This window comes from Felis catus, chromosome B3 (genome assembly GCF_018350175.1).
Source record: "Felis catus isolate Fca126 chromosome B3, F.catus_Fca126_mat1.0, whole genome shotgun sequence".
Classification (NCBI taxonomy): domain Eukaryota; kingdom Metazoa; phylum Chordata; class Mammalia; order Carnivora; family Felidae; genus Felis; species Felis catus.
The window spans coordinates 49,020,500-49,037,460 of NC_058373.1; the positions used below are offsets into that span (position 1 = coordinate 49,020,500).

The 16,961-nt window shown below is 36.7% G+C and overlaps 2 protein-coding genes and 1 pseudogene across 9 annotated transcripts in view; 2 read left to right on the forward strand and 1 right to left on the reverse strand.

Moving 5' to 3' along the window:
• Positions 1 to 1,232: 1,232 nt before the first annotated feature.
• On the reverse strand, positions 1,233 to 8,354 carry CB3H15orf65 (chromosome B3 C15orf65 homolog). Its single transcript, XM_006932517.5, has 2 exons — positions 8,053 to 8,354; positions 1,233 to 1,723 (listed from the first exon to the last, which is right to left on the reverse strand). Exons 1-2 carry the CDS (start codon positions 8,068 to 8,070, stop codon positions 1,376 to 1,378), a joined length of 366 nt encoding a protein of 121 aa, XP_006932579.1. The 5' UTR covers positions 8,071 to 8,354; the 3' UTR covers positions 1,233 to 1,375.
• Positions 5,326 to 5,438, forward strand: LOC111561255 (annotated as a pseudogene).
• Positions 8,355 to 8,502: 148 nt separating the features above from the next.
• The window catches only part of CCPG1 (cell cycle progression 1), a 42,754-nt gene continuing 34,295 nt past the window's right edge, over positions 8,503 to 16,961 (forward strand). For all 8 annotated transcript variants that reach the window (XM_023255331.2, XM_006932515.5, XM_006932514.5 and 5 more), the window contains exon 1: positions 8,503 to 8,632. The gene's annotated coding sequence lies outside the window, so the exon portion shown is untranslated. The remainder of the gene's footprint in view (positions 8,633 to 16,961) is intronic.

The window sequence follows — 16,961 nt, forward strand, 5'->3', positions numbered from 1 at the left end:
ACAGGCTCCAGGCTCTGAGCCATCAGCCCAGAGCCTGACGCAGGGCTCGAACTCACGGACCGCGAGATCGTGACCTGGTTGAAGTCGGACGCTTAACCGACTGCGCCACCCAGGCGCCCCTCAAGTTATTTTTAAATTTGCAGTATTCACCTCAATATCTTGTGCAATGCCCTGATTTTTGGTGTTTTAGAGGAGGTGAACAAAACTAATTTTTCTTTTTATGTCATTATCAAATAAGTTTTGAGGTGTTTGGAAAAATGAGGCAGAGTTTGAACTATTTTCTCACATCAAACCATTTTTTTCTAAATAGAAGATACAAATTTCTGACCCCCTAGCAACTCAAGATTATTTTTTAATTGATGTTAATATCCTGAATCTGACACTAATAGGGAAAAATAAGAGCCGTGATTTTTTTCATTAAAGGTACTCAGACTCAAGTGTGGTTTCAACAGATGGCAGCTGAAATAAATAAATCTCTGTATACAGTGGAATTACATAGTTTAAAGAATAGTCTGTCATCCACCACTGCTTACACTGTGTTAAGGATATATCAAATTATTTGCGTTTATGAAAAAGTACTGCATCTCTTACATCTTTGTACTTCTACGTATTGCTTCTTCTTCCTCTACTGATCTTTCCTTTGATTTGGTTTTACCTTTTCCAGGATGCTTCTCCTGATGTCCTCGGTCTCAATTTGAGCAATTCTGTCTTTGTGTCTGAAAGACCTTTTGCAAAATTTACATAAATGATCACATTTTATTGATTTGCTAATCTCATTCCCCTAAAATATTACTCATTGAAACAATAAAGGTACTGTCTTTTATTTCTGTGTTCCATTTGCATTAGTGACTGTCATTAGCAAGTGTTCTATAATACCTGCCAAATGAATGAATGAATAGCAGGTCCTTTCTTCTACCGGCCGAGCAGTGGAAACTAACATTCATTACCCCAGGTTCTAAGCCATTAGTTGAAATCACAGAAAACTGGGAAATTACTGGTCAGTCTTCCTTAATTCAATTTTTTTTCTTAGTGCTCCTGTGTTCCTTTGTCTTGTTAAATATATTCAGTGGACACATGAGATCCTTAAAGCCTTTTGAAACTTTTGGAGAATATGTACTAAATAATGTACTAAATGTGTCTACTTTTTATTCTATTTTGTACTAAAACGCATCCACCTTTTATTCTATTTTGAACACATTTTAATTTAAGAAGAAGTCACTGTCATTCAGTTATCAGTTCAAATGCTTTATTTCTTAAAAGTTTTCTTTTAACTAATTCAAATGCTTTTCTAGTCCAAATTTGGTATTCTAGCCTTAGATTTAGAACTCACTTTTCCTGAGTATATTTTCTCTTAAATATACACAGGAATATATTTTCATAGAGTGTGTTGAAAATTAGGAAAATCAAGGGTTCTGGTTCTGTCAGGTGCAGTGTTGAGAGTATTATTTTGATAAAATCCAGTAGCTCTGATATGGCTTGAAAATACTTGTTCCTTTGGACTATAATTGCAGGGGAAAAACTGTGGCATAGGTAAAAATTCACCATAATTACTTGAACTGGTTTTGTACATAATCATCTTAGGTTTTGATAGTGAGGTAGCTGTATGGAGTGTCTTTGGGTCCAACATACATGAAAACACAGGATTTCCAGGGTTCACACAAGGGGGAAGTTGTTCAGGTTTCATTTCTGTGTCTGAATTTGAAGCTGAAGCACTTTTCTTGTCCTAAAATATAAAGATATAAAATTATTGTCAATTATAAAATTTGGGGGGAAAAAAACCCCACCAAAATTAAACTTAACACAATAGTGTCTTATACCACTCATAAAAATTAACTCAAAATGAATGAAAGACTTAAATGTAAGACCTAAAACCATAAAGCTCCCAGAAAAGAACACAGGGGAAAAGCTCTGATTTAGGTCTTGGCAGAGTTTTTAGATATGACGTCAAAAGCATAAGCAACAAAAGCAAAACTAACAAATGACACTGCATCAAACTAAGAAGCTTCTGCATAGCAAAAGAAGCAACAGAATGAACAGACAACCTACGGAATTGGAGAAAATATTTGCAAACCATATTGATAAGGGGTTAATATCCAAAATATACAAGGAACTCATACAACTCAATAGCAAAAGAGAATCTGATTAAAAAATGAGAAGATGACCTGAATAGACATTTTTCACACATAAAACACACAGATGGCCACCAGGTACTTGAAGAGGTGTTCAACATCATTAATCATCAAAGAAATGCAAATTAAAACCACAATGAGATATCACCTCACTGTTAGAATGGCTAGTGTCAAAAATATTGGACAATATTGGAGAGGATGTGAAGAATAGGGAACCTTTGTGCACTATTGGTGAGAATGTAAATTGGTGTAGCCACTATAGAAAATAGTATGGAGGTTCCTCAAAAAATTAAAAATTGAATTAACATGTGATCCGGCAATCCCAGTTCTGGTTATATATCCAAAAGAAGTGAAAGCACTATCTTGAGGAGATAATTTGCACTCCCATGGTCATTGCAGCACTATTCACAATAGCCAAGAAATGGGAACAATCTTAAGTGTCCCATTAATGCATGAATGGCTAAAGATGTAGTATACTCTACATACACAAATGAATATTAATCAGCCATTAAAAGGAAGGATTCAGAATCCTGCCATTTCGGACAACGTGGAAGCCATTATGCTAAATGAACTAAGTCAGATAAAAAGAATACTAGATTCTCACATATATATTAATCTAAAAGTTTAGAAAAGTCAAACTCATTGAGGGGTGCCTGGGTGGCTAAGTTGGTTGAGGGCTGACTTGGGCTCAGGTCGTGAACTCATGGTTCATGAGTTCAAGCCCCACATCGGAGTCTGTGCTGACCGCATGGAGCCTGCTTGGGATTCTGTCTCCTCCTCTCCCCTCCCCTGCTTGCTATCTCTCTCTCAAAAATAAACCTTAAAAATTTTTTTAAAAATAAAAAGGTCAAACTGATTGAAACAGAATAGTGATTGCCAGGGGATGGGTGATGGGGGAAAATGGAGAGATATTGGTCAAAGAGTACAAACTTCCAGTTATAAGAGGGATAAGTTCAGGGGATCTAATTACAGAATGGTGAGTATAGTTAACATTACTATATTATATACTTGAAAACTGGTAAGAGAGATTTTAAATGTTCTTGCCACAAAAATAACCTTAATTATGTGAAGTGATTGTCAAAATAAATAAACATTAAAAAAATAGATGTACTTGTGACTGGTTATAATCTTGAAAAATAAAAAGGCGCTACAAGTTGAAATTAACCTGAGTTAAAATCTTTTCCTCATAATAACATCCTTAAAAGCTACCTTTTTATGTAACAGTACTATAAATCATATTCAATCAAGTTTTCAGTCAACTATTAATGTTCTACTTGAAGAGAGCCCTTAATAAACTTTTTGGAAGTATTTTTCTGTGAATAAGGGATTTAAAAATCTGAATCAAGTTTAGTGAAAAGAGCACTGGAATGCTGGGTCTGGCCTCCTGGACTTGCCAGGAACGTGAGAACCTGGGTAAGTCTGATTCTCTATGCTTCAGTTTCCTGCTTGTAAAATAAGAGAGCCTGGATTATTTGTTCTTTTAATTATCATCTAATGACTCCATTTATCCCACAGAACTTGTAAAGTTTGTAAACTTATAGTTTATACAATGAGGTAGTATCACAAAGTAGTATACTATGTTCTCATGCTGTGCCTGTTTTAATGACATTCATAAGGCAAAGTAACTTTTCAGAAGAGCTTCTTTAAATAATTTTGAGAACTCTTGGATCTTCCTGAAAATCCAATATAAGAGCACTTGTTTTGCTGCTGTATTTGAATGAAGGGAAAAAGCCTTTTTCTTACTGTAAATTTCCCTGTTGCAAACATAGGTGTTAGAAATGAAATTGCTGGTCTTTTTTTTTCTTCCTAAATTCTCCAGGTTAACTATTCATTTTTTTAAAGACTGATACTGTAATTGACAAAGGTCTGAAGTGTTTGGTTATTGTTCTATTGTCTTGGTATCTTGAGCTGAAAGACTTTAATATTTGGCCTCAGAAAACTTGATTGCTCAGTTCTTGGGAATTAGACCGTTATTTTATGAATATTTATCTCATTGGAACCTCCAGCTACTACTGACCCAGCCACCTTTAAGGCCTGCTTCTTTCTTAACTTGTCTCATCAGGAACAAAATCTTAGTAGTGCTTTACTACCTACTAATAACATGGAGAAGTTATCTGAAACTAGAAGTCCTTTATCCATAGTAGTGTTCTCTTGTACAGTCCTTCTCTTACTTTCATGTACATATGAAATACACAGGAATCTAGTTAAACAGTAGATTCTGACTCACATCTGGGGTAGGGCAAAGATTCTGCATTTCTAACAAAGTCCCAGGAGATGCTTAAGCTGCTGATCCCTAGATGATGTTATGAAAGTTGTGGCTAAGCCATAGTGAGGAGTTAAAGAGGCCTCTGGGAGATAGGCAAAGGAGTGTGGGTAGAGAGAGGGCCATAATCATACCTGCATGGCTTATTTCCCAACAGACTAGTTGGGAAACTTGCTACTTGTGTACCTTTTGCTTCAAGAGTTGTAAGAGCACCTCTTAGGCGTCGCCAGTTCTGTGTTCTGATATTAGCACTAATAGCTAGATGACTGATGAAATTATTTTACAAGGATTCAAGTTCCTTGTCTATAAATATAAAATGAAGGAGCTGGATTAGATGGTTGTTTTCTAATCTGAGGACTCAGATATCAGGACCCTCCAAATGTAACAATAGCAACTGTTAAAAAACAAAATTCAACAAAGTAAATTTGAAGATCTAATAGGCTTTATTAAGCAATTCATGAATCAGGTAGCATCCCATCAAGTAAGTGGTGGGTAGCTCTGAGGAGTGGTACAAAATGGAAGGTTTTCATAGGAAGGATAAGTTACTAGCAAAAGAAAAGATTGTTTCAGGCAAGGTCACCTTCCTTTAGGGGAAAGGACAGAGGGTTTTATCATGCAGATTACCTCATTTTCCTTTGGGGGAGGGAGAGGGTGAGCCAAGGTGACAGATCACCTGATTGGTGCTGACTATAAAATTCCAGATTGATTGGTTTTAAATTCCTCTTATGGAGTGGCTTAAACTGCAATTAAGTCTTGGTTTGCTATCCTGGGGGCAAGTGATTCCACCTTGGCCCCAGGTTTTCTTTTTAACAGATCTAAGTGATTTCGTTATTCAAAAAGCATAAAGGGATATGCATATTTACTCATGATAAGGCCCTTTATTTGTGACAAGTTAATAAGTTATAATAAGTTAATAAGTATGTTCTGTGGTATATCGCTTCTCGGCCTTTTGGCTAAGATCAAGTGAAGTATGTTCTGTGGTATCTAAATAGGCAAAAAATTTTGGTAGTTTAAAAATATAAAAATAAAAATATTTGGCAGCTTCTGGAACATGTAAGATCTAAATCCTTCCAGATAGGAAGTTACATTATTATATCTAAATAACTTCATGGTAGTTGACAGGGTACTGTAACTCTGATTTTTAAAGGTTGTGTTAAATAGGAGATTGTTTATGTATCATCTATAAATTAATAAAAAACAAAATTGCCATAGTTCCTGTGGTTATGGAGATAAAATGAAATACAATTGAAGTGATATAAATGGAATCAGTTTTTATCATTTCTTTCAGATATACCTCAGTGCATATGGATGATGTTCCAGAATTCAGTTCTAAAGTTTACAGGTTAATAACACTACATTGTACAGTCCTTCTCTTAACTTTTATGTACATATGAAATACACAGGAATCTGGTTAAACAGTAGATTCTGACTCAGGTCTGGGGTAGGGCAGAGATTCTGCATTTCTGTATAGTATATATAAACTGTATAGTACAGTTTACTAATACTTCATATTCATAATTTTTTTGAGAGAGAGAGAGAGAATCCCAGGAGAGGGGCAGAGAGAGGGAGAATCCCAAGCAGGCTCCACTCTGTCAGCATAGAGCCCCATGAGGGGCTCGATCTCATGAACCATAAAATCATGACCTGAGCTGAAATCAAGAGTCAGAGTCGGATGCTCAACTGACTAGGCCACCCAGGTGCCCCAGTATATTCATAATCTTGTAGGAAGCTGGCAAACCTAGAAGTAGACCTCATCACATCTTGCTACTTATTCTTTGTGACACTGCCTATTAGTGTTTTTTAAAAATATCACAGTAGACTGGATAATAGCAAGTCACCAGAATCCTATGGTATCTCAACAGGTCAGCTTTTCTCAAAATGTGTAGGTTTCTGGGGGTGCCTGGGTGGCTCACTTGGTCATGATCTGGTCATGATCTCCTGGTTCATGGGTTCGAGCCCCAAGGCGAGCACTATGCTGACTGTGTGGAGCCTGCTTGGGATTCTCTCTCTCCTCCTCTCTTCCCCTCCTCTGCTCATGCTTGCTCTCTCTTAAAATAAGTAAATGAATTTAAAAACATTTTTTTAAAAAGTGTGTAGGTTTCTGGAGCACAGGAAAAGCTTCTTAGTTGGAAGGCGGCTGCCCTGTAACTTGTAGGAAACAGTAGCAACCCTAATATACTTTATGGACACCCAGTCAGGTTGCCCATAGCAACCTCAGTCACAGAGTACTCTTTCATCAAATCACCTGCTACTAAATTCTGATCATTGGCCCAAAATATAATACAGAAAACCAAATCCAGTCAAACTAGAAGACAAACTTTGTTGGCATAATTTGTACCACACAATGTGGAAATGTTAAGTGTCTACCTAAATCTTTTTAGACTTCCAGGATAATTAACAAATGTTTATAGACTTAGAAACAAAATACTCAAGGGGTGCCTGGGTGGCTCAGTCTGACTCTTGACCTCTGACTCTTAATCAGTCTAAGCAACTGACTCTTGATCTCTGCTCAGGTCATGATCACATTTGTGAGATCAAGCCCCAAGTCAGGCTCTGCGCTGACAGTGTGGAGCCTGCTTGGGATTCTTTCTCTTCCTCTCTCTCTCTCTCTGCCCATTCCCTGCTGTCTCTTTCTCAAAACTAAATAAATAATCTTAAAAAAAAAAAAAAACATTCATGGCTTTTACTTTATTCATGGCCTCACTGTAGTTTTCTTATTTGGGTTTCACCCTCTTCAAATCTGATATTCTTAAAATATAGAGTTCAAACTAGATACAATTAAAAACATACAGCCTCATACAAAGAATAACAAAAGGATTATTTTAAATGCTCTGCCAGGTTATGATTTTTCTAAAATTGTCTTAAAATTACACTGTGAAATTGCCTTGAAAAGAATAAAAATCTATAGATAGATATTAGCTTTCTCACTAATGTACTTTTCAGTCTCCCCTGGAATTACAGAAAGTCAAGCCACTCTGACTTTTCAAAGTTCTTCATTATAAACACATGCACATTTAAAAAAAGATAAATAAGAATAAGTCATTGAGATAATGAAAATGCCCTTTATGGAAGCTGTAATTGTAAAATTAAAATTTGTGTTTTCTTTTTTGGTGTTGTGTCACAAGTGATGTTAACTAGAGCAACACCAAAAGCAAACGAATAAAAAAACCCTCCAAAAGTCAAATTTTGGGGCACCTTTTTCTTTCTGCCCAGGCCCATCATCTCCCTTGTTAATTTTTTTTTTTTTTTTTGCCACAATTGAGGGACAAAACCTTAACTTTAACCTTCAACCTTAACTTTCTACTGCTTCCACCAACAGTAAACACAAGGGCAACATATCCTTTTTTTGGTCCTATCCCTTTTGAACAAGGCACAGTGTAAGAATGTAAAATTAACAAGGTACATTTTTCTCATTTACAGCCATCACCGCACAGTTTGCAATGGGGTACGAGTTGCATACCATCCCCAATCATTTTTATATTTTCAGAGGCAATTCTGGCTCAATGCAATGCACAACCACTGTATAGCCCAGTGGTTGCCTAAAAAGGTGTGTTTTTTTTTTTTTGTTTTTTTTTTGCGGGGGCGGGGGGAGGGCGATGCTCAAATTTACAGCAAGGAGTACCAACCGTCAAAAACATTCAGCCCTCTGCCCAAACCCACCCAGTCGTACTCGGTCATTCTCGGTATCTTCCTTATTTTTTCGGCAAACGTAGTCTTTCCCCGCAGCGGATGGTAAGAAGACCAGCGAGCATCCAGGGGACGCGGCCTTTTACTACATCCAGTTAAAGCAGCGAAGAGAACGTGATCCGCTGGCTGAATCAATATGTACCGACTAATCCGCCTAATCCAGGGAGTAGCTCTCGGGGTGAAACCGCGAATCCTTTAGAGTGGTAAGAGCAGCCCGTCTCCTTAGCAACCGGCCGCGGCGCCTCTCCAGCGCCGGGGCCCGGATGTTGTGAGGATCGCTGCTGCCCCGCCTAGCTTCCTGCAGCCTGGCAGCGGCGGGCTGCACTTCTCTTCGGGAGTCGTAGTTCTTCCCTCCTCCGGCGCCCGACATGAGGAGCAGGCGGGACTACGAGTCCCGGCATGCGTTGCGTCGCTCCGCCGGCCACCACCTCCCGGCTGCGGACGCCTGCGAGCAGGTTGTTGTTTTTAAGAGAGGCGTCACTGTGCTCGGAGCTGTGACCGCCGCCACCGCGACAGTCAGCGCAGTCGGGCGGAGGTGGCACTGCTCGTTCAGGTACGGCCCTGGGCGGATTGGGACCCCGGGAGAGGAGTAGCGGCCACCGGTCCGGGCCCTGACCAGCACCCTCTTCTGCCGGAGGCAGAGGCGGGGTCTTCTGTGAGGCTGGGGCTGCTCGGACTGGGGTCTGCTCCGGCGGGGGCCGACTCCTGGAGCCTGGTGTGTGCAGGCGCGCGCGTGGTCCCGGAACGCGAGTCCGCAGCCCCCCGGGCCTGAGCCGGCCTTTGAGGCGTCGGGTGGCGAGGTCCGGCAGCCTCAGATGCCCGCTGGCAGATCCGAACGGCGTGTCCGGGGCGTGGGGTAGTTTATAACCCAGGGGACACTCCTTCCTTCACCGGGCTGGCTTGGGGCGCTTCTCGGTCTTGTTTGTTGAGCATCCATATGGTAAGATGTTACGTGCGTCACCCGGCCGGGTTTTTCATTCGGTCCATCTTTTTTGGTGACGTTTGAGCCCCGTGATGCCAGGAATAGAAAGATTAAATATTAAATAATGCGGCTGAGATTTCTGCTTATACGCCAGGCTGACAGTGGTCAGATATCCTTTCTTACCCTCTTCCCCATCCACCAACCCACTGTAGTATGGTCTTCCTAATGGATAACTCCCCTGTAGCAGCTGTCCACACAATTCCTTGTATGCGTTACATATTTATCTCTGTTTAATGAATCCAGCTCTGCCATTGGGAGCGCCAATTTTAATGAACTCAGTCAATTAGGGTACTTTGTTGAGTGGGTGAAATTTGCACTGCTTCACAATTGCTTTATGTAGAAACGACGTGGGGCTCTCTTGTATCAAGAAAGGTAACTACTTGAGTCCTGCGAATTTTAGATTTGCCTCCTCCGCTAAGGTTACACCCATTGGATAACGCTTGAAATCCTTGTTAGTGCTTCATAGTTTAAGGTTTGAATCTTATTAGGTCCCACATTTCTCAGAGGGATCTAATTTATCCCACTTTAAACGCTAGTGTGAATGGTTTACTATTCTTTGCTGAGCTCTCATCGTAAAGTTGAAGGACGGGAGTAAGGTATTATTTTAAGCATAATTTTAACCCTTTACACTAAGAATAGGATTCTAATTAAAGAAGCAATTAAAAAATCATACTCATAATATTCAGGGATGTGGGAAATACTACTTTTTAAATGAAAACAGATTAGAAAATAGTATAATTCTAATTGTGTAAACTGTAAAGCTAGAAGTGATCAGAAATAAGCTCAAAGGATAGTTGTAAAAGTGAGTAGATGGTGAAACTACAAATGACTTTTTCTTTATACTTTCTGGTATTTTCCAAATTTTCTATGGAAAAATTAATTAAGCAGCAGTTCCAGTTAACCTTTTAAACATTACTTTAAAAAGCAAATAAACAACAACAAAAATCATACACAAAGCTCCTGCTATTGCATCCACAGACTATATGAGTAACAATTTGAATGTAAATTATTTGTGCAGAAGGGGCGTTAGGTGGATTAAAAGGAAAAAAAACCCTCACATATGACAATAATTCTTATTATTTGTACATGTCATCTTTTTTTTTTTAAATCTGTTTTCATTTTTTACAATAAAATCAACGACAGAAGTGCTTAGTCTTGCGTTAAGGCAGTACAATCTTGATTATTCCTGTAAATCTATCAGGTGACAAAAGATGGGCATACTAATCTGAAAAGATCTGGAGATAGGGAAAATTTGAATTTATTATTTGTAAGCATTTGCCAGTGGAAATAAAGAAGTTAAACAGTAACAAAATGTGGGCTTTTAAAGCTTGTTTTCATTGAATCACTTTGAGTACCATGTTTAATATGTCTGATATTTTGGATTATGCTTACTTTTGTTTTATTTTCTATTATGGATATGTCTGTTATGCATGGATAAGCACATTATTTAGCCCACATTTGATTTTCTGTCATAAGGAAAGGGTCACATTGGTCTTCTATAGGAATATTCTATCTATGTTTGCAATGATCAGTCCTGAAAAATTGAGATTTAACCTCAACTCCAAGTGTCCATTAACTGTTAATAAAAGCTCCATTCTAAAGCTTTTTGTTTTTCAAGCTATAGTAGTCATATTTTATTTCCTTAGATTGTTGTTCTTTGGAGCTTTGCTTCCTCCTCAAATTCCAAATCCTTTTCACTGTTTTGTACTTTTTAATTTTGTATATTTTGTGTATTGTGTTGCCTCAATATCTTACTAGATATTTGGGTCCATGTACTGGACATAAGAAACATAATTGATTAACATGTTTGAGTTACTAACTGCTTCCACAGTACTGTAGTCTAGACTGTGTAGTTGTATTCTTATCCAAGTTAAATAAACATTTAAAAAAGCTAGGTGAGTATGAACTGCTAAGATCCTAGAGCAGTAGTTTCTGACATGTAAAGAACATGGACACAGCAGCAAGGCCTGTTAAGCCCAGGATATCTTAAAACAGAAAATGCAGACTCATCTAACAATGCAGAACTACTAGAGGCTGGATTGTTTGCATGTTATGTGTGGTTAGGTGAGGAAGTTGCCATAATGTATGTGATAACTTCTATTTTCAAGAACTTCCTTGTGGCAGTTTTACAGTTTTGACTAGATTAAAACAATTTAGAGATATGAATGTGTTTCAAAGGATATGTCCAATGTATTGCATCAGATAAACTTGAAAAAAAGTTTACAGTTTGAGTTCTAAGATGAAACTTAGCCCTATAATGTGAGAAGGATTGCAGTTAACTGGTAAGTTTAGGGATTTTCTTTTTTTAAAAAAGGGCTTCTGGTGTGTGTTTAAAGAAGGGCCAGTAGGGTTTTCTGAAGGAAGTATTGAAAAATGAGTAAAGTGAGTCAAAGATTTTCCTCCTTCATTACAGTAAATCAGAAATCTAATTTTTCTTTAGTGTTTGTCCATAAATCACAACCCTAAAACCTTCTAGTTCATGTTACCAATGTGATGACATGTAAAAAGAGCATTGGATTGGGAGTCAGGATGTTTAATGATGTTGAGCACATAATTTATGAATCTCTTTTGTTTCCCCGTGTACATTGTACATAATAGCTGGTTGCCTTACTTCTTAGGGTATTTGTGAAGATTAAATCAGATATGAAAAAGACATTACTTTGTAAGTGGCAGAGTGATCTATGCATGCATAGTATTATTGGTCTACATAAAGTAACATTTACATAAAAATATATTATGCATTTGAAGTGTGATGATAATGTGATAATGTATTTTTTGACAGGGAAGTTTGATGGAAAATGTCAAATGGGGTATTACTTTGATATTTTGTAGAACTTTTGGCTTTTTCTAGGTTGAAGGAAACCTGGCCCTTGTCCTGACTGTGACTTTGCACTCTTCTGCATTAAAGGTCCTGAAACTTTAGTGTGCTTTTATGGTTGGGCTTTTAATTTTGGTTTTGATTTTTTTTTTTTAATTGCACATCATATCATTCTAACTTCTAACAGTAGGAAGTGGATGTTTTTAATGCTCTAAATGTGTTTAATGTTCTAAAATGTTGGTTTAAGTTGATTTCATAACAGGCTCATAACAGTGAGCTTACACTGTATATGAAATCGTAGGTCCTCTGAGAGATACATTGCATGTGTAAGCCTTGGTCTTTCAGAAATAGTTTACAGCTTAGACACCTTCTTGGGAAATCAGCACTGCCTATTATAGCATCTGACCCTTGAGATTAACTTCAGTAAGATGGACATATAGAATATTAAAGCAAAAAAGTCTTTTAGAAACTTTTTAAGGACTGTAAGTAAATATATATGAAAGTGAAAGGCAAAGAAATACATTATATATCCTGGGTTGGTAACAGCTGTTTATATGATTAGTTGATAACTCAGTATCTTTACTAATATTTTCTAATATTACTACTAGAAAGTAACAATGGATGTATATTTAATTCTATATTTTTTAAAATGGAAAACAAGAAAAGTGTAAAATCCCTTTGTTTTTCATAAAATTAGGACAAATTAAAGAAAAAGTATAGATATATGATGAATATTTATTTTTTAACAAGCAAAAATAAATTATTTTTTAAAAAATTTGAGAATAAAGGAGAACAAAAAGACAAAACCCAACAGTTTTATTTACGTATTTATTCATAAAAGGGAAAAAGGGGCCACCAGAGGCTCATGGTCCCCAAGTGAGTTTGGAGCCTGGTCAAATTTATGTATTTATTGGCTCTTTTGGGCTCTTCCAGAATTAAGATATAACAATCTCAGATTTTTTTTCTTAGAATGAGAATACTGGTGAAGGGAATGTTTACATGCTAACAGACATCTTAATTTCATCATAATGTTTGAAGTTTGAATTCATAATGTTTACCTCATTTCAAACTTTTTATCAAAGGCGTGGCTTCTTTTAGATTGAGGCAAAAATAGAATACTTTTATCTTTGAATATGGCAGTAGTTGCTTTTGTTTCCCTGTTTGAGGGATGTTACATCATAGAAGGAAATTTGTGAAGAAATTGTGTATTGATTCACTTCTTAGAGAATTTATTTTCTAGATCCAAAGGTTAATCTGCTGTACTCTGCTGTATGTAACAGTGTTGGTGCCTCTTTTTGGGTGTGGATAATGTGAAATTACTACTCTGTTCTAGATTTTTTCCCAGATACCTATTTTTAGTGATAGATTTCAGTGTTTTAAATGAAATTCCATTCCATTAGAACTAGGAGAGGGTTACTTACAAAGATCGGTTATGTTTATCTTTGCATCCACTCACATGATGAATATAGTAACCAAGAGTCAGGGCAGCCATAGGACCCACATCTTAATGGTGTAATTATTGCACTGTGGACTCATCAAAGCCCTGAGTAATGCTGTCTTTTCTAGTGTCAGTTTTCCACAGTAAACTTCTCATACCTCAGATAGTAGACATTTTTCTATGACTCCCTTAAGCCCTTTAACTTGTTTTGAAGAAACTGGTCATCCAGAAGATGATTGGATTTGTATCAGTCATATACTATGCTTAAAATTGGGTTTGTCTTTTCATTTTAAAAAAGTGTTTATTTTCTGCTGATTATAAAGGTAATAATGGTCATTGAAAATTTAGCAGATATATTACATATAATTTTAATTTTTTTAGATTTGAAAGATACTCTGAAATTTTAATGTCGCACATAGGTTAATATAAATAGCATTTTGTTATACATATTATTCTGTCTCGCTTTTTTTAATGATACCTCTCCATGCCAAGGCATGTTGATCTACTTGATCTTTTATTGTCTGTGTTAATTATAGATGCTACAAATTTTAATTTTAATAAATTCATTCTTGGTGGGCATTTTACTTTCTAATTTTATATTGTAAAAATTACTCCGTCAACCATTCTTACACGTGTGTATATATATTTAATTTTTAAACAATTTTTTAAATGTTTATTTTTGAGAGAGAGCTTGTGTGTATGTGCGCACACAAGTGGGTGAGAGGCAGAGAGACAGGGGGACAGAGGATCTAAAGCAAGCCTAGTGCTGACAGCAGAGAGCCCCATGTGGAACTGGAACTCACAAACTGTGAGATTATGACCTGACCCAAAGTTGGAGACTTAACTGACTGAGCCACCCCGGTGCCCCTTGTGTATATATTTTCATACTCATGTTAGCATTTCTGTCAGATAAATTCCTAGAAATGAAATAAATAGGAAATGAAATGGAATTGGTGGGTCACAGGTTTTCTGCCTATCAGTGAAAGGAGGGGTGCTTGGCTAGCTCAGTTGGAAGAGGATGCGGCTCTTGGTCTCAGAATCATGAGTTCAAGCCCCACATGGGATGTAGAGATTACTTTTAAAACTTTAAAAACATCACTGAAAGATAACAGTATACACTTCCCCTGTGTGCAATGACTATTTCCCGATATCTTATCCAACCTGCTAACCTGTTTAGTCTTTGTTAATTTGTTAGGCATTAAAATAATCTTCTTTTTACACTACTTTAAAAGAGAATTTTAAAAGAGAATTAAAATAATTCTCTTTTTACACTACTTTATGTGTTTTAAAAATTTCTTGAGCATGTTCCTTGCTAAATTTTCCACTCAGTGCTTAAACTTTTTTCTTATTGGTTATTGGTGCACTTGAAGTGTTTTGAAAACTCTTGCATACATGTCTCAGATATTTTCCCAGTATATCATTCATTTTTACATATAGTTACTTTTGGCAAACAAGTGTATATTTTTATATAATTTCCTTTACAATTTCTGGGTTTTGTGTAAAGCTTAGAAAAAGATAATTTTTTTTTTAACATTTATTTATTTTGAGACAGAGAGGAACCTGAGTGGGAATGGGCATAGAGAGAGGAAGAGAGAGAATCCCAAGTAGGCTCTGCACTGTTAGCACAGAGCTGTATGCGAGGCCCAAACTTGTGTGAACTGTGAGATCATGAGCTGAGTTGAAATCAAGAGTTGGATACTTAACCGACTGAGCTACCCTGGTGCCCCAGAAAAAAGATCATCTTTACCTCTGGATTATAAAGCTGTTTTCCAATTTCTTTGATTCTTTTTGTTGTTTCATTTTGTACATTTAAATATTTAGCCCTATTTTACCAGGTGGTCTTAAAAGTTTTAAGAAGCTGTGTATTAATAATGCTTATCTTTTACAAGGGAAACAAAAGATGACATTGAAAGTCTTTTGTAACATCATGTTTATGAATGTGGAGGTTGTGTTCCTGAATGATGCAACTTGGCAAAAACTGAGTTTTTTCCTTTGGGATGCAGGATAGGGAGAACAATGAAATTTGCTTTCTTTTTTAATTTGGAAATATTTTATATGAAAGTGGCTGTATTTCTGCGTCTCTTTGATCCTCTACCTTCTACATCAACAGTGGGAAGCTTCTGTGCTGTGTTGTGAGCATCCAGAATGATAGCCAGCATTTAGTTCCATATTCAGAATTGCCTGTCAAATTTTTTGTTCCTTGATGCTTTTGGAAAGCCACTTAGTTTTGGCCTTTGCTTGCTGAAAATACGTTGCAAGATTTATCAGCTGTAACAATTTAAAAGTCCTACAGAAACTTAGTCTTTTCCTTTTTCTTTTCTTTCTTTTTTTTTTTCTAAGTCTTTCTCAAATAAAAGGTTTTCCTGACCATTCTAGCCAGTAAGCCTTGAAATCAACTTCCCCTAGGGTAGTACTTCTGCTTCCCATAGCACAAAGGCTTACTGGCTGAACTGGTCTCCTAAGCTAGGTTTATTTATTGCTAGAATTTGGGGACCAAAATGAGGTCGACACTGTAGATGGTAAAAGTGTAAACTGACCCATCACTTAAGGTTAGACTACTTTGAAAAAAGAAAGCAAATACAGTGGAGAGTTCATTCCTCCCACAGTGAACCTATTGAAGACTACTTAGTTCCTGAAAGAGATTTCTCACCATCTAACTACAGAAATATTTATGTCAGTGTAACTTTTTAAAATGTGAATCTGCCAAATTACCATAAAGTATAGTGACAGAACCATCTTTATTAGACACTAAAAGCCTTAGATGACTTTTTTCTTGCATCACTCTTTTTCATTGATGATAAAAAAACCCATCAACAACTTAAACATCCATGAATAGGATAATAAACTATGATAAATATAACACTACATTTTTTAGTCATTAAAGTCATTTTTGAATAATTTTTAAACATTAAGAAGTTTGTTAAACAGCTAGTTGGAAAGAGTAAAGTAGGATACTTTTTGACCCCAATGCTTATATAAAATGTTTGGAAGGATATATTCCAGGTACATTTACAATTTGCAGGTATTTTCAGACCACAATACTATGAAACTCAGAATCAACCACAAGAAAAAAATTGGAAAGACAACGAATACTTGGAGATTAAAGAACATCCTACTAAAGAATGAATGGGTTAACCAAGAAATTAAAGAGGAAATAAAAAGTACATGGAAGCCAATGAAAACGATGACACCACAGCCCAAAAGCTCTGGGATGCAGCAAAGGCGGTCATAAGAGGGAAGTATATAGCAATCCACGCCTTCCTAAAGAAGGAAGAAAGGCCACACATGTACAACCTAACCTTACACTTTAAAGAGCTGGAAAAAGAACAGCAAATAAAACCCCAAACCAGCAGAAGACAGGAAATAACAAAGATTAGAGCAGAAATCAATGCTATCAAAACCAAAACAAAAGAACAGATCAGTGAAACCAGGAGCTGGTTCTTTGAAAGAATTAACAAAATTGTTAACCCCCTAGGAAGTTTGATCAAAAAGAAAAAGGAAAGGACCTAAATAAATAAAATCAAGAATGAAAGAGGAGAGATCACAACCAATACTGCACAAATACAAACAGTAATAAGAGAATATTATGAGCAATTATATGCCAATAAAATGGGCAATCTGGAATAAATGGACAAATTCCTGGA